The 22473-nt window shown below is 40.4% G+C and overlaps 1 protein-coding gene across 5 annotated transcripts in view; it reads right to left on the bottom strand.

The window, feature by feature from the left end:
• Positions 1 to 22473, bottom strand: part of UTRN (utrophin) — a gene marked incomplete at its 3' end in the record, with an annotated part of 456405 nt that overhangs the window by 222438 nt on the left and 211494 nt on the right. For all 5 annotated transcript variants that reach the window (XM_080941517.1, XM_080941518.1, XM_080941516.1 and 2 more), the window contains 4 exons: positions 20299 to 20416; positions 16105 to 16310; positions 13619 to 13773; positions 699 to 888 (listed from right to left, as the gene is read on the bottom strand). In XM_080941517.1, the coding sequence (XP_080797643.1) occupies positions 699 to 888; positions 13619 to 13773; positions 16105 to 16310; positions 20299 to 20416 (669 nt within the window). The remainder of the gene's footprint in view (positions 1 to 698; positions 889 to 13618; positions 13774 to 16104; positions 16311 to 20298; positions 20417 to 22473) is intronic.

Genomic DNA, 22473 nt, shown 5'->3' with positions numbered 1-22473 from the left:
TCGCTCCACCTACTCACAATATGAGAAAAAGACTCAAAAGCACAAAAGGGTCATCACTTGGAATGGGAAGAGAGATTTTCTCATGCTCCATATAATTTCACACGAAGTTGCTTAAAGAAAAGCTCTAATATCACCATGTTTCCTAAGAATGAGATTTGGACCTCAGACTACATATGTAATCATGATTAAAGAGTAAATAAACAAATAATGCCTTTGAGCCTAGTAGGTCTGGCTGTAACAGTAACAGAGGGCTGAAGTTTCTGTAGCAAGTATTTATATTAAGTATAGCATACATATAATTTATTGTTATAAATAATAAATATGTTTATCATAATAAATGTAATAATAATATAAATTATAATGCCTCCCCATTCATATGAAGGTGAAAAGCACTTATAATTTAGCATTGACTAGCACTAATGGTACCGGGGCTTAAAATGACAGAAAACTAAGCAGCCCTGAGCCTCTAGCTCTAAATATACAATTATTTCCATAAAACAAGGTGGATCTTCACCCTAATATTAAATATATTAAGCATTCTGTGGGTAAATATCCAAAAAAAAATCAGTTATTCACGAAACAACATGGACTCCATAACTCAATGTGTAGACAGCGGCACCCTGGAACAGCAGTCACTGTACAGGTGGCCACCAGGGGCTCAGGAGGACACGGTTGCCCGAGGCTTCCAACCCACTCACCAGCATCTGCTGTCGGAGCTGCCTGGCCAGGATGCTATCCTGAAGAGCATTCTCCCGCTGAGAGGCATCGGCCAGAACATTTGCTGTGGTTTCTGCTTCCTGAAGCCACTTGACAAAGTTCTCCAGGTCTCTACGAGAAGTCTGCACTGTCCGCAGCTCAGCCTCCAGGGCACTCTGTCTATCAGCAATGCTGAAAGAAACAATGTGGAAGACACAGCTCCGTGACTTACAGGGTGACGTCATACATCATACGCACCCAAGACAGAATTAGCACACAGCCTCAGAGGAACCTCGATCCTTTCAGCCATCAAAAGGAACTGTGTGTTATTTTCTTCTTCTGTGGGTCTAAAATAATCCTTAAAGAAGATGCCTAATGACTTGTGAGATACCAGTACAGAGAGAGAAATAGTAACACAACCACACACACAACAGAAAATAATCATGCCTGGATTTTACATATCAGGTTTGTGCATTAACATGAACTCTTATAGATTTATGCCAAAATCTATGAGCTGCCTTAAAAGGGATATCAATCAAAGGCAATATCAACACATAGTCATACATCACTCACTGGATGTAAAGGAGGAAAATCAAAAGGAATATTTAAGATTTAAAAACAAATAATACAAGGGCTAGAGTTTAGAGCCTAACGATGAAGCATTTGCCTAAAATTCACAAGGACCTGGGCCCAATTCCCAACACCACAAGAGAAATAATAATTTTTGGCTTTTGCTAATAAACCAAATAGATACAAGTTGATTTAATGATACTTGGCTTACTATATTCAATGACATAATAATATTTAGTAATATTAATTTAATATTTAATAGTATCTGGAATACACTAAGCAAACAAGCTTTTACAAATGTTTCATATGTTCTATATAAAAACCAGAGCACTGAGAGTTATTTGCATTAGGTAAGTTATAGACCTGTAAATCCAACATTTAAAACTGTATACACCTCAAGGCTTCACACTGAGAAAATAGACAAATCTTTTTTTTTTTAATGGAAAAATGATAGACCTGTGACTCCGAGTGTCTGATATACTATCATGAGGATGGGAGTTTGGGTCCCAGAAAGTAACAATCTGGGTGGTCCACAGACACTTGTAACTCTAGCTCCGAAGGATACAATTTCTGTTCTGGCTTCTATACACACACACACACACACACACACACACACACACACACACACACACTCACACACACACACACACACACAAACACACACTCACTCATACTCACACACTCACACACACACACACACACCAAATAAATAAATAAATCTCAATTTTAAAAAGGTACCCACATTTTAGTCCAATTTAGATCCAAGAAAATGGGAACTGCCTGTCCACATAAAGTCTCGAACACAAATGTTTAGAGCATCATCATTCAGAATATTGAAACAACACCCATGCTCATTGTATGAAGGTAGCACTAATCAATGGAGCAATATATACTAATACATGGACAATTAATCATAGAATGAATAAACATATCCTGATAAACAATCTAATATGCCTGTACCACAAAAAATATGCTAAGAGAAGGAATCCAATTTTCAAAGGGTGCATACTATGAGATTCCATTTTGGGGGAATCTCTAAAGCAAATAAACTCAAGAGATGAAAAGCAGATGACTTATCCCCTAGAACCACAAACAAGCCAAACAGGGAGTGGAAAGTAAAGTACACTCCATGCAAGCAACGGAATATGAGTCGAAAAACAGAGACAAACTATACTCCATGACACAGTCAGGCTCTCAAACACAGGCTGCTAAGGGAAAGAAGGAAGATACAAAGGACAGCAATGAATCAATTAAGGTGACCTTCTGGGATGACATAATCATAGCAGCATCTACTCTATAAAATTCTTCAAGTCATATTTGTCTAGAAAATAAACCTGAACTGCCTACAGCAGTCTGAACAGGAATGACCTACACAGAAAATAATGTATGTGAATGTTGGGCCCACAGGAAGTGGCATTGGCAGGAGGTGTGGCCTTGTTGGAGGAAATTTGTCACCATGGAGGTGGGCTTTGAGGTCTTATAAGCTCAAGTATGATCATGATGACATGGTCTTTCTCCTGTTGCCTGCAGATCAAGATGTAGAAACCTCCGCTCCTTTTCCAGCACCATGTCTACCTGCAGGCCACCATGCTTCCTACCATGAGAGTGGACTGAACATCTGAAACCGTAAGCCAGCTCTAATTAAGTGTTTTCTTTATAAGAGTTGTATTGGTCATGGTATCTCTTTCCAACAATAGAACCCTAACTAAGGTACTGCCCTACTTGGAATGTGCCATCCTCTATAACTTTTTGCCAATTTCTTTTCCCAACTTTACCCTCTACTTTTCTCCTATGTTCTCCTCATGACCAAGTGATGTTTCAGCTTTTTTTCCTAGAATATTATTGATAGTACGATCATGTGAGATTATAATGTCCTTCCTATCGTCTCCATTTGGCAAGATCAAACCTATCTTTTGAAGTCTAGAGCACATCTCTTTGAGACTATTCTTTCTCAGGTTTCCTAACTCTGGGTTTATAAAAGGACAGTGAGATGCTCTATGTAGAAAATACTTGTGTGTGGTCTAGAAAGGTCTTTAGATTCTGATCTACTTTCAACTTTAAACTTTTATAATATATAGACTTTTATCTCTCTACTTATTCTATAACCTACAAGCAGGAACTGTTTTCCATATTTCCACATTTCTCAGAGCCAGTAATTCAGAGTTACACTATTTATACAGGGGTAATCTGGCTATATGCCTTTGAGATTTGTTCCCAAATGCCATTTCCCACTAAAGACCCTGGAGATAGACTACATCAAACTATAGACAGCATGAAGGGGGAATATTCCAGAACCAAAGAAACAAGTCTCCCAACACCAGGAAATACCAAGAGGTTCTTTGATGGTGAAAAGAGGGATCAAAGAGAGAAGAGTGTGTTATCATTTTGACTGCTCTGTAATTCTGTATTAACCTGACAAAATTACCAAAGATATACTCAAAAGAGATATCTCAAAAGGGAGAACAAAACCATGAGATCCAAGAAGAAATGACACATTGAGAGAAAATGAATAGACATTCTCAATACAGTGAGTGTAGGTAGGTGGAGAAAGCAGAGCACCAGGAGATACCTTCAAGATAAAGATATCAGAAGTGACAGCTTGCCTAACATGACAGACTTTGTGAAAAATTACACCGTCAGGCTACTGAAAAGATGTGAGGAGAATTAGCAACAGAAACAAAGAAATTTATGCATTTAAAAAAAAAAACAGGCAAATACTAACTTCAGATAAAGCAAAAGAAACACAAGGTCAGTGAGAGTCCCTATCTCAAGGAACCAAGACAAACAATACAGAAAGTCTTCTGGTGCTCTCCTCTGAACATACAAGGGCACACCCACGGGCATATACCACACATACACGTACACAATACACCTCTTATAAAAAGGAACATCAAAATTTAGACTCTGCTTACAGAAGTCTAAATGATCTTTATGTTATAATGAATTATAGTAGAAGACACTGTGTGTGTGTGTGTGTGTGTGTGTGTGTGTGTATCTGCGTATGACTCACTAGTAGAGTGCTTGCCTACTATGTGCACAGTACTAATTTCTAGAACCACATAGGAAAAAAAAAGAATTATCATAGTCGACATATATGCCACTTTATGCTCTGATTTCTAAAGTTAATATGATTTATATAAAGTTTCTAAAAGAATGTGGCTCAGCTAGGCCCTTCTAGTTTATTAAATTTCTGATTCTAAAATTAGATCCAAATCTAGTGTGGTATATTGAATAACAATAATAGTAATAGTAATAAAAATAATGATAATTATATATATGCAAATATATATATATATATATATATATATATATATATATATATATATATATTCAAGCAAGCAAGTTAATAAATTACTTTTAATACCCCTGTATGCTACTCTAAGAAGAAAAGAACCTATTTTTGCCTCCTCTGCCGTTTCCCAGGAACATGGCTTAGAATGAACTATTTAAAAGTCTTTGATATATTGGTTCCAGACTTAAAATGAAGAGCTTACACGAGATCCATGAAAGCCATTTCAGGCACTCTGGGGGTCCTTTTCAAACTGTATAAGCCACTGCTGATATCATAGGAGCTGCTGGAAGACTGCTGCCCCCATCTAAGCTTGAAATTCCACATTTAAGTGTCTCTACTCGTCCATGAAATGCTACTGGAGGAAAGATGAACAGAGGAGAGACAGCAAAGAGGTTGGGAGCAACTGATCCTAGGGTTCCTAGGACCACATCTAATACCGAACTCATTCATCTAGGGTCTCAGGGCTCATATGTGTGTGTACATGCGCATTTGTGTGTAAAAATCAAAAAGCAAACTGATGTAATCTTTAAGATGCCATCTTCTTCTTTCTTTTTTAACACAGTCTGGCCATGCCTATAGGCTATACTGAGTGGTGACCGAGACCCAGGAATCTACCTATCTCTGCCCCCACAGCCCCGGGATTACCGGAGCACACTACCACGTCTCTATGTTTTTGTTTCTTGCAAAACATCGTTCTGGGGATCCGGCTCAGGTCTTCACCCCAACTCTTAATTCGAGGAATCTCCGATAAGACCAGGAATGGGTAGAAGATGTGCAGTAGCTGGGTATATGGAAAAGGAGCATATCATGGTGGGAATAAAGGTTTGAACCTTAGGAAATCTGTGTTCGGAAGACAAAAGCAGGGGCTTTGTTTAAAAAAAAATCAAAATCTGTAAACCTATATAAAAAAAATAGGCTGAAAACATGTATGATATAACATTTGAAGTCTACAAAGGGTACTTTAGCTAAAATATTTTTATGCTTCAAACAAAAGAAATAACCGACTACAGGACACAAAGAAAATAGAAATAGCTTCACATAGAAGATGTAAGGCCATCCAAGGGTGACAGATTTGTGATCATTTATATTAAAGGAAACCAGGATTTTCTAAAATATGAACTCTTAGCTTTCACATGATGTCTGTAATAAAACTCCCTGTGATAGTCTATAAAACAAGGCAATAGCCATTTTGTAACATAAAATATGGCCACCTGCAAAGCAGGCTTTTGAAAATGTAATTTTAAAGACATTAGGCAATATTTGGTGTGTTGGGCTGTATGTAATGTTCTATGAAGTGTGTGTATGCTTATAATTGGTCAAAGAGAATCGTCTCCCTTAATTTTGACAAAATGTGAAAAGAGTTCTTAGGAAAGCCACGGCTGTGTGTTGCTAATTTTGATGTCTTAAAGATGATCTCTGCAAGATTTAAATGTATTTCTCACTTTCAGGAGGGAAAATGGTAGCATCAGTCTGAGTGGGAGGAAGAAACTTACAGCGAAGTGATTTCTTAAGATTTTGTTCATCTGAAACATATACTAACACATTTGGGAGAGGGGGGCCTTCAAAGTATTGATGAAGAGTTCTGTGGTCTTCTGGTGAGCAGTCCTTGCTACAGAGAGACTGTGTGTTTCCCTAGACAGTTAAAAATTCATTCCACGGGTCTTAAGGAGACTGTGTGCTAAGGCACTAATGCTGGAGCACTAAGAGCTCCGCCTCCAGCTCGTGATGATTGGTTGTGTAGGAGTCAAAGCAGCTACTTGCCCGTGGGACAGTTATTGCCAATTAAAAAGAAAGAAAAAAATGTGCCACCCAGACATTTCCATAAGAGACTGTGTCTCTCAAGATCTTTTTTAGTTACTTATTTATTTAAACCAGATCGTTACTCACATTTGCCCTTCATTAATCAACCAATATTATATCATTCCTTTCCCTACATGCACCGGTCTACCTTTCATAGGCATCTTCAACGGAACCCCAGAGCTCCTGCTATATAATCAGACAGAGATGTACCTCAGTCTCCTCAGGTCAATCCCCCCTCTGGGTTTCACTGAAACTGGAATTCTTGAGCCCAAAAGTGCTCAGCTTTCTATCTCTGCCCTGCCCCCATTCCTGTCCAATCTGGCTGTGCACCCTCACAGCAGGACTTCTCCAAAACTGTTTCTATAAATCCTTTGTAATCTCTTCCCTCTAGATTGTCTTTCCCCCAAAGCTACAGTGTCTCCCAGTTCAGTGATCAATAACTTTTACAGAATCCCATCTTTTATTATCCCGACTGTATCAAACCACATAGCTAACCCACCAAAGCATATCAATGTCCAAAGCATATCCAAAGACTGGATCACAACAGCTAGCAATGTCTTCATTTCAAAACTAACCCGGCAATGGCTTCCTTTCTGCTCTTCACAATTACTCTTTATGCCCCAGTGAACTACTCTCAAATCATGAAACATAGAGATTAAATTGTAACCAACAGAAACAGTGTGGCTCCCAGACTTACCACCACTAGGTTCCCAATGCACTCATGTCGAGACTCTGAGGCTTTACAAAGTTTGTATCATGCTGCTGTCTCCCTCTCTCTGCACAGCGCACCATGCATTCTTACTGCTTCATGACTTTCACAGCTACAACTTATGTTGAAATATTCTTCAACTGATTCTTTTGTAACCCCCAGAAGTAGCTAAAGTATCACCTCTGGTGCTTGCTTTCTAGCATTTACCCAGACCTTTAAAGTCCACTCTTACACCGTACTGCTGACTTCATTTACAGGTTCCAAACAACCTCCTAAAATTCCATTCATCTTTACCCCAACTTCTTCCATACATTTTCATATGACTACTTCTCTTAATAAGCTGCTCTCTGGAGGCAGGCGCACGTGCATTTGCTGTTGGTTCTTCAGTTCTCTCAGAGAGCCCGGCCAGCTGGAGACTAATGAATAGTGCCTTAATCAAATGATTAATTCACTGATGGAATAAAAACTAGTGAAGGAAATATCAAAGATTGTGCCCATTAGCCTTCCGATGCAAAACTGAGAAAACTGTCTGCATGTAGAGGCCAGACACAAACTGAACACAGGAACCTTCTCTCCATACACCACACAAATAGTATATTATGGTGCCTGTGCTTTGTTAAGGGCAGAAAAGAGATACACGGACTTTTAAATAACAGAACAGGAAAAGGGAGACAAGTATAATGTTTATACCTCTCACATTGTGAGTGACGTAAACCAAAGAAACCAACTGAAAATCAAAGGTGACCATCAACCGCCTTCCAAGAGGAAACAAGTTGACTGGCCCAAATCTCTGGATCTCAAAATTGCGAACCAGCAAGAAGGAAAAGGCTACCTGCACTTCCCATCAATATCCACTGATTAAGAGTGGCATTTTACGAGCTCAGTGGTTGGGCCTGGCCAAAGGATAGGCAAAGGAGGTAATCCTGATACGATGTCTTTCACTGGCCACTCTTGAAAGGTATTAAGCAAAATGGAAAGTGACCCACACTGAAGAAAAAAAACATGCTTTTTTGCTTAATCTACAGAGACAATAAGCAAACAGCAAACCAAACAGAAGCTTGGAGACAGGCAACAAAATACACCGTGAAAACGACCACGGTCCAAGATCTAACAAGTTCAGTCCTTTTATTTCAGGGTCTCCTATGTCTCAGGCCACCTCAAACTCCATGTCGTGGAGGATGTCCTTGAACTCCTGTCCCACTGGCCACATCTCTTTGTTGCTAGGATTACAGGAAATTGGTACCATGCCATGTTTGTGTAGCATCTGGGAATTGAACCTACGGCTTCATTCAAGATAGACAAGCTCCCTGCAATGGAGTTATAGGCCCAGGCCTCAGGCTCAATCTTCAATGGACACAAGACTTCTGTCAGCCCGTGTAAACTATATCCAGGCCATGAGTATCAATGAGAAAGCCTTATATCAAAAGAAAGTAAAGAACATTATTCCGTTCATCAGTTTGAATCGTAAGTATTGGCACTCAATCAAACAAAAGTCCTAAAGTTTTATATTCTTTTCTTCCCAGGATGGTTGGAGCTGTGCTTAGCACAAGACACTTGAACACAACATCAATTAAGCAAATATGATGATTTCACTAAGTAAGATAATTGGATTTTTTTAAAAGAAGTTTCATCTACTAATAAAGACTGAGTGTAACTCCAATGCATTCATTAAAGCAGATAATCCAACACTTCATCATCAGGATCAGTGCAGACAGAAACCATTCAGAATGACAAACAGGTCTACATGCCTATCAGCCACACAAAGCTCTGCAAATTGTGAAGGCTTACAAGGAAGACCTGACGGCAGGGATGTTAATTTGGGTGAGCTTTCGTGGAGCCCAGACCGGGAACCAAGAATATATGCAACTTTTCATCTCACCGTAGGCCTGCCCATCAGCTGTGCTCTCCACTTTAAAATCGGGAAAGATGAGACATGAGAGATGAAATGACCTGCTCAAGGTTCACACTGGGCTTTCTGCTCTGCCTGTACCGTCCTGGAGGGCCTTAAAATAGGCGTGTGTGGGGATAGGGCAAGGGGAAAGCCCCAAGTTAATTAGTGACTTGTGAGAAACCATAGCATATACAGTATCTGATTTCCTTTGTAATCCTGCAGAACAGATCATTGTATTTCTATACTATACATGTACACATCTATACACAGACATATATGCATATGTAAATAAAATGTAATTTTATCTATACAGAGTGAACATATAGGACTAAATGATCACTCGGACCCAAATCAGGCATCCACACTCCAAAACTTGCTATAAATTGAGTATTACTAACCCTGACACCTGAAATGCTCTGAAATCTAAAAAAGAATTCAGTACTAACAGGATGCCACAGTGGAAATTTCTGTTTCATTTTAAAAAACTACTTAACATGGTATATAAATTGCCTTCCAATTATATGTTTAAAATATATATGAATTTTTATAGTTAATTAGTTATGGTGCTGGTATGGTACAAGGTTTCACATATGCTACACTTTCCAACTTACACAGTACATTTAAAACATAATAAATTTCACGTTTAGATTTGAGCATCATCCCCTATATGTGTCTGTAAATACCCGAGTCCAAACCACATTTTGGACCAAGCATTTCAGATAAAGGACATTCAACTTGTGCAAACACATTTTGGTCATCAAAATGTGTAATAAGTGATTAGTAAACTGGCATTAAAAATGCAAAGATCTAAGATTCTGTACAAAGTGAACGTATCTATACTACAGATCAGCTTCCAGGGGATTTAGGGAAGCAATCAAACAGTTCTATTTATGCTGCTAGGAGAAAGCCGTACCTACTGCACAAAGACTATCATTAAGGCCCTCCCATCAAAGGGTAGCTGTCTGTTATCAGGGATGTTTGGGATTTATACGCTGCAGGTAAGGGAATGAGGACCCTTCCATGTAAATGGTCAATCTCAATTCATCCCAAACATCTGAACTCAAAGCTGATATTAAAACTGTATGAATCATAGCCACTAACGTTATTGCATATGCAAGTATGATACCCCTTCACCTCTGCACAATTCTGCTGACAATGACGCATATTCAGAGCTCAGCTGGGAACTAAAAGGCAGGGATGGTAAAGGACCGTCAGAGTGGCACCCTGGTCATGTGCTAGAGCTTGCTCTATTATGCACGGGAGCTCGCATATCTTTAATCTGATCTGTTCTCCATACACAGTACAGATAAGAACCAGTAAATCGAATCACAGATCCGAGAAGCAAATGCACAGAAGAGAGCATTCGCCAGCGAGAGCTAACACTCTGATAACACAGAAGAAAAATTAAACTCTTGGAGAAGGAAATAAGAACCTGGCTGTGGAGGCAAAAAAGGCAAAAATTCCAATTCCAGCTCTGCTTGATGATCTGTCAAACTCTCTACCACCCCCACACTTCCACGGACAACCGAAGCAATGCTGAGGGAGGTGCTTCCTGGAGAGGTGGCTCAGTGGTTAGAGCACCGACTGCTCTTCCAGAGGTCCTGAGTTCAATTCCCAGCAACCACATGGCGGCTCACAACCATCTGTAATGATTTCTGATGCCGTTTGAATTTTATATATAATAAATAAATAAATCTTTTAAAAAAATGTGGGCAAATTATAGGAAAGCTGTGTGAAGTGCCTACCACAGTGAGAGACGATAGGAAACGACTCGGATCTACACTTCGAAAACCACAGCAGACACTCACAGGAGACAGCTGCTGATTAAGTTTGCCGACCATGTTTCAGAGTCCAGAGCATGGATCAGATTACCAGCTTGAGAAACTGTCGTCCCTGCTCTGTGTGACTTTTATCTTCACTGAGCTTGACAGCGTGAGGTGAGCTCACATGCTTGCAAAGAGTGGCTAAGTGGATCTACCCCCAGAGCAAAACGTACTCCCTTCTCTATCTAATTAAAAAGCATTAGTGCATAGGGTAGAAAAAGACAACCCAGAACACTCCATTATTACTAAAGCAAGCTTCAAAGAGTAGGCAGGAAGACTCTAAGTTTGATCCCACTCTGAGACACACTGCAAGTTGAGCTACATTAGTAAGACTCTGCTCTGCCCCTGGAATAATGCATTAACTAATTAATTAAAATTTCAGTGTGGGGGGAAGTCTTAAAAGCTTCCTATGGGAGATAATTTTAAAAGTGGCCTAAAGTTTGTCTTTATAAGAGCAATGTCAAAACACACAAAAGAAGGTTAATATAATCTCACACCTTGCTTAAGAAAGTAAGGAATGGTTTGTATATTCCCAAGAGATGTCTATTTAGGATGGTTAAAGATTTGAAAGGCACAAAATTTCAATATAGAAGCTGTAGCTGCCACTCAGGAAGGATTCTGTGAGCCAAGGTTTTGTTATATATTCCCAACCACATGAATATGACCCAATTCATGTCTAAATATTAATAGGAATTCTCATTTCTAAAACAACTCAGAAGCAGAATAAAGTAAAGCAAGCGTCTGCACTGAGACAAAACTGGAGCTCTGTGGCTGTCTCAGCTTTGATAAATGAGAGATCACCTGGGAATATAATTCCTTTTTAATTGGCTCTTCCATCTAACTTAACTGCCGCTATGCACCATCTTAAGAGTGTTTACAAAGGAAGGCCTCAATGGTGCTAAACAAAGCAGACTGTTCATTTCAAACTGAGTGCTCGACTTTTCGGGATTGCTAGCCAAAAAAAAAACAAAGCCATGCTTCTTACACGTGGAATTTCTGAAAATGAATGAGACGGTTTTAAGGAGTATCTCACTCACTGCTGTGCTTAACCCACCTCCCTCCCCATCTTAGTTATGAGATCTAGCCAAACAATATGTCAGGATATAAGAATGCTATACTGCTAAGATCACCCAAATCACAACCATTTACCTCTAACTTTTGGCAAAGTTGCATGTTTTTCAGGATACCTATCAAGAACCTGAATAAGTATCTAACACACGTGCATTCTCATGCTTCTCCCCCCAGAATCTTCAAGGAATTTAAGAACCATGTTAAAGAATCTAAGTAACAATGACCTCTAGAGGTCCAGCACAGTGGTTTGGTGCATAAAGGGTGCATTCTGCCAAGTCTAGCACCCTGAGTTAGAGCTCTGGAACATACGCAATAGATAAAGAGAACCAACTCGTACAAGTGATTCTCTGACCTCTATGCAAGTGCAGTGGTAACCATGGATACACTCATGCATGGACACATGCACACAGAGCACATACATACACACATACATGTGCATACACATGCACACCCATATGCACATATATACACACAGTGCACACATATAAACATATATACACATGCACATATGTACTGACAGGCACACTGAAGGAGCTGAAAGGGTTTGTAACCACATGGGAAGAACAACATTATCAACCAACCAAACCCTCCAGAACTCCCAGGGACTAAAACTCCAACCAATGAGCACACATGGAGAGACCCAGAGCTCCAGTTGCACATGCAGCAGAGGATCGCATTGTCTGGCATCAATGGGAGAAGAGGCCTTTGGTCCAGTGAAGGCTCATTTTCCCAGTGTACGGAAACACCAAAGTGCTGAGGTGGGAGAAGGTGGTTGGGAGAGGGACCATCTTCATGGAAACAAGGGGGAGGGGGTGGGGAGGAGAATGGGAGGTGAAAAGGGGGATAACATTTGAAATGTATTTACAAAGAATATCCAATTAAAATGATTAAAAGGAATTAAATATATTAGAACTCAAAAAGTTTTCCATGAAAATTTTAAAATATACATATTTTCAGTATTATTTTAACACAAAATGTTCTGATATCAATTTTATCCACTACAAAATAAATGTTTTGATATCAAAATCATTTTTAGGAAATTTCACTTAGCGTAACAAAGAAGCCGTAATTTCACTTATGTATGGGCACTGCCAATCTGGAGTAAAAGATAAATACTTTTACTGATGATGGACAGTAAGCTCGGAACATGGAAACATGCTACTTACTGCCTGTGCATCTCAAACCGTGCTACATTAGCCGAGCAACGTCCTCTCTCAGAAACACATACACTGTTTCAGGCTTTTCCGTATATAATGATAAGACAATGATGGAAAGAAAAGACAATAAATTAACCAGAACTCGACACATAGATTATCTCAGAGGTCGGGTGGTAGAGCCATACTGCCTAGTCCTCATTTGAGAATATCCCAGCCCAAAGATCACACATGGATACAGTAGCAGTTAGTACTAATAGGGTCCTGATCTAGTTACCACTATCTGCGTTCTATTCCAGAGAAGTACAAAATATATTCTAAATAATACCAAGAGGTATGGGGAGAGAAAAAAAAAATAAGAAAACTTGAAAAAAAAATACTAGCAAGGTTTATTTAAAGAAAAACACAGTGTCAAAATTTCAAGAAGATATAAAAATACACACTCTGCATGAAATATAACAATGTGGATTTTGTTCATCAGAATTTAGGAGTAGAAAAAATAATAAAATACACTTCTAATATTTGCCTATTTAGCTGTTGCCATGGGAAAGCGAAGGAAATTGGATGCTCAGGTAGGTGATGGAGCTGTTCCCACCCAGGCGTTTGCCTTACCTTTGTTTGAGGTTGATCCATGATGTTTTCAAGTACTCCGTGGTTTCTTCCACATTCCTTGTGTCATCACTACTGTATTCTTCCAGAAGTTTCTGCAGGACATTGTCAAACGCCATGATGACACCATCGCCAGGACCCAGTTCTTGAAGCAATAGCTAGGGTTTAAGGAGAGGCACAGTTAGAATTGTCACTCAGTAACTATTACTACCCACTTCTGGTCACTCAATAACTAGTAATGCCCACCCATGGTCAGTCAGTAACTACTACACCCCACCCATGGACACTCAGTAACTAGTATTACCTACCCATGGTCACTCCTTAACTACTACCCACCCATGGACACTCAGTAACTAGTACTACCCAACCTTCATATTCCTAGAGAGTTTTGGCACATTTTAGACACAAAATTTATGAGAAGAAAGCAAGAGGGCAAAGTCTCAACTTTAAGCCAAAAAAATCAAACCAAAGTAATTCTAGAAATAGAAATAAGGGGGGATTTCCACCATGGTAGTCTGGAGTTCCAGGCAGGTCAGGAGGTGGACATCTCTTCTGAGGTCTATAGTTACACTTACTCGTGCACACATGTCCACCCTCCCCACACGCATATACACATACTTAAAAAAAGTAAGATTACACATTTAAAGGAGAAAGAGCCTGAGGAATCGGGTGCCTTGTGGGCGAGAGAAAACATTACCCATTGAGCTATCTGGCTCCCTCAAATGCTAGTATTCCCAGGATTTCCTTTTCATTCTTTTTGCTATATATCTAATTCTCACAGAACACGAGCCACATTAACATAGACTGAGTTCTTCTGTGTATGTTTGGAGACATATCAAAGATTACCGTGGTGGAAACCCTCTGCCCTTTAACTTGGGATCAGTCGGAGTGTTTGCAAAGATCACAGTGTGAATGGGTCGCGCAGCCAATCAAGATTTGTTCGGCAGTCACCTAAACGTCTACACAGACATTCAGTGTATCACGGGCACAGTGTATCACAGGTACAATCCCCTTCACGGTTTCTCAATCCAGGGAGTGGGGAGGGTCTCTCAATCAATCAAGGACAGCTGATGTCCTCTGTGTCCACAATGTTTTTATAGCAATGTGTGTGTGCATGGGGGGCAGGGGGGCCGGCCTTATGGTTTCAGAAGGAGCATACATATTGTTCATTAGAGTATCAGAGAACCAGTGTCCAGGACTTGTGAAAGATGCTCTCAAACCTTTCCACTCCATGGATACACCAAATTTACACACAATCGTTAGAGAAAATGGCACAATGTTTGCACAATAAGACTTGCACACCCTCCAGTACACTAAATCCTGTGAGTTACTCTATTGCTTAAAACAGTGGTTCTCAAGCTGTGGGTCAAGACCCTTTGGAAGTCAAACTACCCTCTCACAGGGGAATCAGGTATTTGCATTACGATTCATAACAGTAGCAAAATTCCATCTATGAAGAAGCAAGAACAATAACTGTCATGGTTGGGGGTCACCACAACATAAGGGACTCTGTTAAAGGGCCGCAGCATGAGGAAGGCTGGGAACCACTGGCTTAAAACGACATCGCTGCTTCATAACTAGTTGTCACATTGTCGAAGTCACAGGATAGTGACAAGCTAACAAAAAAATCCATATGTGTTCAGTTTAAAATCCATAGACATGGACACTACAGATGGGAAGGCCAACTGCATTCTGGGTATGAGGGCGGAAACATGGTGAAGATTTTTAATTATAGACTCTTCTAGTCATGTGTACGAGAGCTTTGCTCTTTGGGGCAATCGACAGGAATCATAAACACGTAGAACGATTCAGAAACTAATACACTTGGCCAGTTGGATTTTAAACAATACCCATGAGAAGTCATCCTGTGAAGAGATTTAAGGCATTATTTGATTATTTGCAGGTTTTCGATTTTCTTCCTACATTTTTCTAGATTGCTATATTCTTCTGAAACACACATTTTCATCTTGGGTAATCAGAAGCGCAAACACAAAGTGTACCCATATGTCCAACACAAAAAATTTTTTATGACTGTTGAAGGAATTTTTAAATATTGGACTTTAAACCATAGGTATTTGATATTCTCAACACTATAATGAAATCAGTCATGAAATCTGTTGCTTCTGATAAAGACGGACGTTAGAGAAATGACACTGAGGTATGACCTAGCTCCCACACTACAGAAGTACTCAAATGGAAGTCTCGAGAGATTTTACACATTAAAATAATCTCCTGAGACAGCAAAGGGCTCAACAAATGAGGTTTCCTTCGTAGATGCTAACATGCTGCTCACACAAGTTCGGGTTCCTGTTCATCATGTCTTCAGACAGCTCCCTAGAAAACCAAAAACCCTGTGACTGAATCCCCATAAACGTCAACACGTATGTCTAAGAACTTGGGAAAATGTGAGAGCCCCTAATTATAGTTAACAACATGAAACAAGTAAATCCACCAAATGACTGCCCCCAAAACTAGCCAGTGTGCCTTACCTGGTTATCAGAAACTTGTTTGCTAAGGGGGTCCCGGCGGGCCTGCTGAAGCATGTAGAAGCGAGCCTCGTATTTTCTCATGAGCTCTTCGGTCTCTTCCCTGTGGTCATCCCATTGCAGGCTGTCCACAACCATGTCCTCCAGCTGCTGCTGCCGGAGCTCCACACCATGTTGGGTGTTCTCCCACTGGGTCTTCAGCTTTTCCACTGGGGAGTGGGGTTAAAAAGAAACCCTTTAAAGTGGCTGCCAGGGAAGGAAAAGACCTGGTCCTAAATGTGTCATAGGTAGATCTAGAAAGAGTGGAAGGTGATAAACATATCTCAAAGGAGCTCTAATGTACATCTGCCACAACATTATGTGCATAGTGTAATATGTTATTATACACTATACAGTTAGTAATGTTATAGAACTATATACAGGGGTTGGAGAGATGGCTCAGCACATACGTACACTGTGTAACCAAATACATTACACATCACACTATTGTATAAATGTAGGCATGTGTAGACAGGGTTTTGTAACCCATGCTGGTTCCTACTTAAGATTCTATTGGCTCAGCTTCCTGAGTGCTGAGATTACCAACCTATCCCAGCATGCCCTGCTCACCAATTTTAAACCCTTTAGTGCTGGGCTTAAACCCAGGGCATTTGACACACCCAGTAACCACTGAGATACATACAGGGCTCTTCTAAATTGCTTTATTTATGTAAGTCTTTCTGTGTTCCCCAGTCTAACCTTGAACTTGCATCTCCCCTGCTGTGTTGTCCCAAGTAGCCTGGTTTACACACAGGACTGGGTCACCTCACCAGGGATATTTCTAAAACTATCCCTGAACAGGGAAAACCTGAGTACAGTTTACATTAAATATGCCAGTCATCTAATAACAAAAATATCTACTGAATTGGTATGAAACATAAAAGACAAGTCCCTAGTTTCCGTATTCACAGAACCTGGTTTGACAATGACATCTAATGGCAGTCTAGGATAAGACTTAAAAAAAAATGACAGTCTCCTACTACCTAACAATGACAGTCCCTCAGGCAAAGAGCACTTTTTACATTTGCTCTAGTCTAGCGAGAGGCCCTCCTGACAGGCAATATTTTACAAGTACAAGTTTAGCAGAAATACCGAGAATAAGGAAACTGCAGGCTCTGCGTGCCTGTGAGTTCACAGCCATAAAATTTCATGCTGGCTTTTTAACCCCCTCCCCCATACTCTCCCTTCTCTCTCTCATTCCTGCTTTCTCTGTCTCTGTCTTTTATCCTTAACTTCTCTCTTTTCTCTCCCCAACACCTTCTTCTCTCCTTTCCTTTATCTTTATTTTTAAATCATGGATCTATAAAAAAAGAGAGACCTGTGGAAATTTAAACCTGGTCCAATACCACAAGGAAAGCTCAGGGTTGTAGGATGAAATACCAGCAAATTATAGTTCTGCATATCAGCCCATAAAGGGCAAACACAAGGCTCAGCGATGCTCTGGATACTGAACAACCTCAAGGGCACAGAAGAAGACGCCCAAAAAGAACTTAACTACAAGACACAAACTGGTCCAGCCTGGAATCTAGAGTTGCTACTCATGTAGAAGGCCCAGGTTCAGCTCCAACACTGACATAGAGCAACAACAGATGTCTGTTACTCCAATCCTAGGAGATCTGTCTTCTGTGGGCACCAGTATACATGTGATGTACATATTTACATGCTATACAGACTTGCATGAAGGCAAACCACTCACACACATACAGCTTTTGAAAACATTGATTTAGTTACAATGGAACATTCTGGTAAAATTCTTAAGGTAATATATAATCATTGTACATCACAAAGCTACTGACTTAGAGGTTTTCAGAAATCTGAGAGACTCACATGTCATAAACTCCATTAAACTGTCCAGTAAGTTATAATTTTTAAGGAATTGCCCATTGAGATTCTCTGTTGTATGTTGTTTGAAAGTTTTAACTCAAGGGTAGAAAAGACGGAACTATCCCGATAGTCTAATTCTCAGCTAAGTACTTATGGCCAATTTTACTACTGATCTTCACTGACTTTCACAAATACAAGCTAACTTAGCAAGTAACAGCAAATATCACTGGCTTATCATGAGAAATAAACAAATTATCCCACTCATTGTAAATGATGAAGACATTACTATTAGCGTCACAGGAGCTGGTAAGGGTTCTTTGCATATAATAATGAAGACTGATTGGTCAGGGAGGGGGGGGGTTAAAGGAGGAGAGAAGAAGAGGAGGAGGAAAGGAAAGGGAGTGAGACAGACACCAGAGATGAAAACCAGTGAGAAGGGAAGATATGCAGGAGACAAAAACCTTGTTGTCAAAGAAAGAGGGGAGAGAAGAAGAAGGAGGAGGGGAGGGAGGGAAGGAGAGGAGGAGGAAGGAAAGGAGGAAGGGACACAGACAGGGAGAGAGGGGGGAGGGGAGGGGAGATAGAGAGAGAGTGCAAGTGTGTGTTAGGGTTGTAGCTCAGCAAGCTGAAGATGGCACACTCAACCAGCAACAGTGTCTAAGCTTGACATAGTGATGTCAGCCAGCAGCCCACTTGCTCAGGAGGCACAGGTAAGACACTTAGAAATTCAAGGCAAGTTTGAGGCCAATCTGGGTCAAAAAGTAAAAAGAAAAAAGAAAGGAAGGAAGGAAGAAAGGAAGAAAGGAAGGAAGGAAGGAAGGAAGGAAGGAAGGAAGGAAGGAAGGAAGGAAGGAAAAAGGAAGAAAGAAAGGAAAGAAAATCTATTAAAATAAGTCCTGATAGGATGACCAGAACAAAAAATGGAATGTGGCTGGAAGTGGTCTGGTGCTGGGAACAGAGAAGATGTCCCACCAAGAGAAGGAGGAAAGAGGACCCCACGGTGCTCCCTCATATTGGAGTGTCCCATCAAAAAAGCTCCACAGCCAATCAATTAGGCAAATGGGGAAGACTGAAGTAAAGTGAAGTAAAGGAGTCAGAGACATCCATCACTCCCAGTCCCCAGCTGACTGTCCCCCTCAGGAGCCACTTTGCTCCAGTTACCCATCTATTACTCTTATAGCTGAGTTCCCTCCCTCAAGAAAAATTCAACTTTATTCGCCCAGTTTATGTTCTCGAATGTATTAACTGAGTCCCTTACGGTCTGTCCAGCGGGAGGACCAGAGGCCAGGACAGGGAGAATGCACAGTCTGTGCACGGGAAAGAAGACGAAAGCAGCTAAGAGATCTGCAGGGAGTTTATGGGGAAGGAGGCTACTGCAGGAACTAAAAATAGAAAACACAGTCTGCTGGGGAACATGTGTGGGTGGGAAGGACTCACATAGGGGGTGACACATTAGCTGCTGAGTAATCTCACCCCAGGAGAAGACCAAAATTGGGGTTGGGGAGGCGAGTATGAATAAAATGAAATGGCTGGAATGTCAGGAGCTTTGAACGGGGATCTGGGGCAGGCCAGGTCTGCAGGGCACACGGGATGAGGAGGAAGATTATGATAGCCACCAGACACTGTCCTTGAGAATCCGCACCTGGTTCTGTGTGTGACACAGACACCTGGCTCCTCCAAAGCTAACTCCAAACAGGGACACTGGTTTGTTATGTGTTTCATACATTCAATGTATTGCCGTTTAATTCTCTTTTTAACTGAGGCATGTACAAATAAAAGCCAATCACAAGGCATGTATGGAGTGAATTCTCACGTAACTTTAGAAGAAATGGCGACAGCCAGTTCCAGTGAATAAGACACAACGGTACAATGAATTTATGTGACTGTGAGTTTGACTAGCTTTATTTGATGCCTATATATATATATCCTAATGTTGGCCAGGCCTGGTGGTTCATGCCCTTAATCCCAACACTCAAGAGGGAGAGGCAGGCAGATATTTTTTATTTCCAGGCCAACCTGATCTACAAAGCAAGTTCCAGGATAGCCATGGCTCTGTTACACAGAGAAAGCCTGTATCAGAGGGAAAATAATATAAAAAATATCTGAGCATAAGAGGAAAAATAAATAAATATATAAGAGCTCAGAAGGTAGGTATGGGTATGAAGAAGTTGTCAAAAATTGAAGGAAAAGAAAAGAGAAAACTATTTTCTTCTAAAAGAAGAGTTCCAATTACCAAATAACATTTATTTCTAGTAGAATAATTTCTAAAGACATGTTTTCGGATGTTAAGGAAAAGGGGCTAATAATATAAAGGACTTTCTTTTTAAAACTTACATTTTTCTGTGATTGCTGTTCTCACATCTGAACTGGAAGCTTTGTTTTTCAAATTCTGGGCCAATGTAAATACAAAATCGAGCTGAGGGTGGCGCTGTTCCAAATCAGCCTTTGTGATCTGCAAAGAGACAAGATCGAAGGGGATTAATGCACCCCAAGACAAGCCCCTAACTGTGTAGGGGGTATGTTTTCTCCCTCTGAAGAGCAATAAAATATCCCTGTAGCAAAGGAAAAGCACGTGTGATTTGGAGTCAGAAGTCTTGGTTCAAATCCCAGGTCTTCCATTTCGAGGAAAGACATCTGCCCCCTCCGTGGTTCCCCCAGCTCAGTCACATCAAGTCTAAGGAAATTAAATCAAGAAACTCCCACTGAAAATGTTCTGAAAACATTAGCAATAGTTGCTACTGACTCCTTGTATACCTGTTCTATGTCAGACCATGAACACCTATGTGGATTCCCCAGAACAGTGGTTCTCAACCTGTGGGTTGCAACTCCTTTGGCAAAGCTCCGTCTCCCAACACATTTACCTTACGATTTATAACACTAGCAAAATTACAGTTACAAAGTAGTAACAAAAATGATGTTACGGATGGGACTGTATTAAAGGGGCCCAGCATGAGGAAGTCTGAGAAATCGGCATATTAGAAAAGCAATACTTACAGTAACTGCAAATGAATCAACTTAATAAACCACCCTTTTTCTCATGGACTATGTGTCTTAGCTGATAAATACAGTGAGGGCTAAGAATTCCAGGAAGAGTCTGTTCTAATTCTAGAGCCAATAAATACCAAAGAAAGATTAGAAAACACAATTCACACTTGGTACAAGCAGTGTGTCGAAAGATTTGTCCAGCCAGCTCCCTGTGGGCAAACTACTTCTCTACACCTCAATCACTCCTACAGGAACAAATATTTCCAAATGAACGATTCCTACTGATTCTAGATCCCAGAGCTTCCAGGAAATGTTGCTGATTCTCTTCCCTCTGTACAACAGACTCAAGACTAAATCACTCAAATGGTCACTGACCATGCCTCCTCCTTCCTTCATTTCCTCCATTGGAAATATTATCTTCTCAGCCCCCCACGAAGGGAACTTTTTCCTCACTTAAGCATCTGAGCCCCTCACAAAGGGCTCTTTTCCCGATTTAAGCATCTCTTGCCTCCCAGCAATCCTCATCTTCTACTAAAGCAAAGCATTGTTACCAACAGTTTCCAGCCACGAATCAGAAACCAGAAAGAAACGGCAGACCATGTTTGCCAACTGCTTACAGTCTCTTAAATCTTCAGGGCTGTGTGCAGCTTCGCACGCTCCTTCTCAATGAGCTAAGTTAGCTTTTCCAAAAGAAAACACTTCTTGCACAAATGTTGACCCTAAAGTTTTTAATCAACCCCAAGCCCCTGCCTCCTGTCTCCTACAATAGAAAGGTACTCACTTTATATCTCGTAATCCTACCTCCTGCTCCCATGGCTACTGAAGCAGCCCCTCCTCAGCTTGTCTCCTCTTACATATGGCTGACACTTCCCTGGGACATTTATTAGAAACTATTTTGTCAGAGCTTGAAGTCCTTGGCCTTTTAAAACAATAGTTATGAACCTTCCTAATGCCGACACCCTTAAAATACAATTCCTCAGGTGACCGCCCCACTCCCAGCCATAACATTATTTCTGTTGCTGCTTCAAAACTGTAATTTAGCTGCTATAAATTTAATTATAATGTACTATTTTCCAGCGGTATTAGGCAGCCCTAAAAGGGTCAAGACCCACAGGTTGAGAACCAGTGGTTTAGAAGCTCAGTGTTCTTGGTGCTATGGGGATAAATCAGCACCTACTATATCAGATTGTTATGATATACGTACAATAATACATGTGAAAGTAAAACCTGTTCAACACACATTAAGCACATCTACTTAGTAGATGCTAGCAATAGCTATCATTTTATTATGCATTTATATCTAGAATATTCTTTTCAGTATTACTCTATACCAGATAAGGTATTGCCAAGCATATATTAAGTATGGAAGGAATTTTCCAAGTTGCTTCTTGGCAGTCTATATTCTATAAGAGTTTTTTAAAAGTACATATATCATCAGAAGACATTCATTTCTAAGGTCAGAAATGAAAGGAACCCATTATGAAACCTGAAATGGAAACATGGGCTTAGAGATTATTCTACATT

The sequence above is a fragment of the Micromys minutus genome (assembly GCF_963924665.1).
Source record: "Micromys minutus genome assembly, chromosome: 30".
NCBI classification, from domain to species: domain Eukaryota; kingdom Metazoa; phylum Chordata; class Mammalia; order Rodentia; family Muridae; genus Micromys; species Micromys minutus.
The sequence above is the reverse complement of the archived record's forward strand: the minus strand, read 5'-3'. Positions and strand labels throughout refer to the sequence as shown.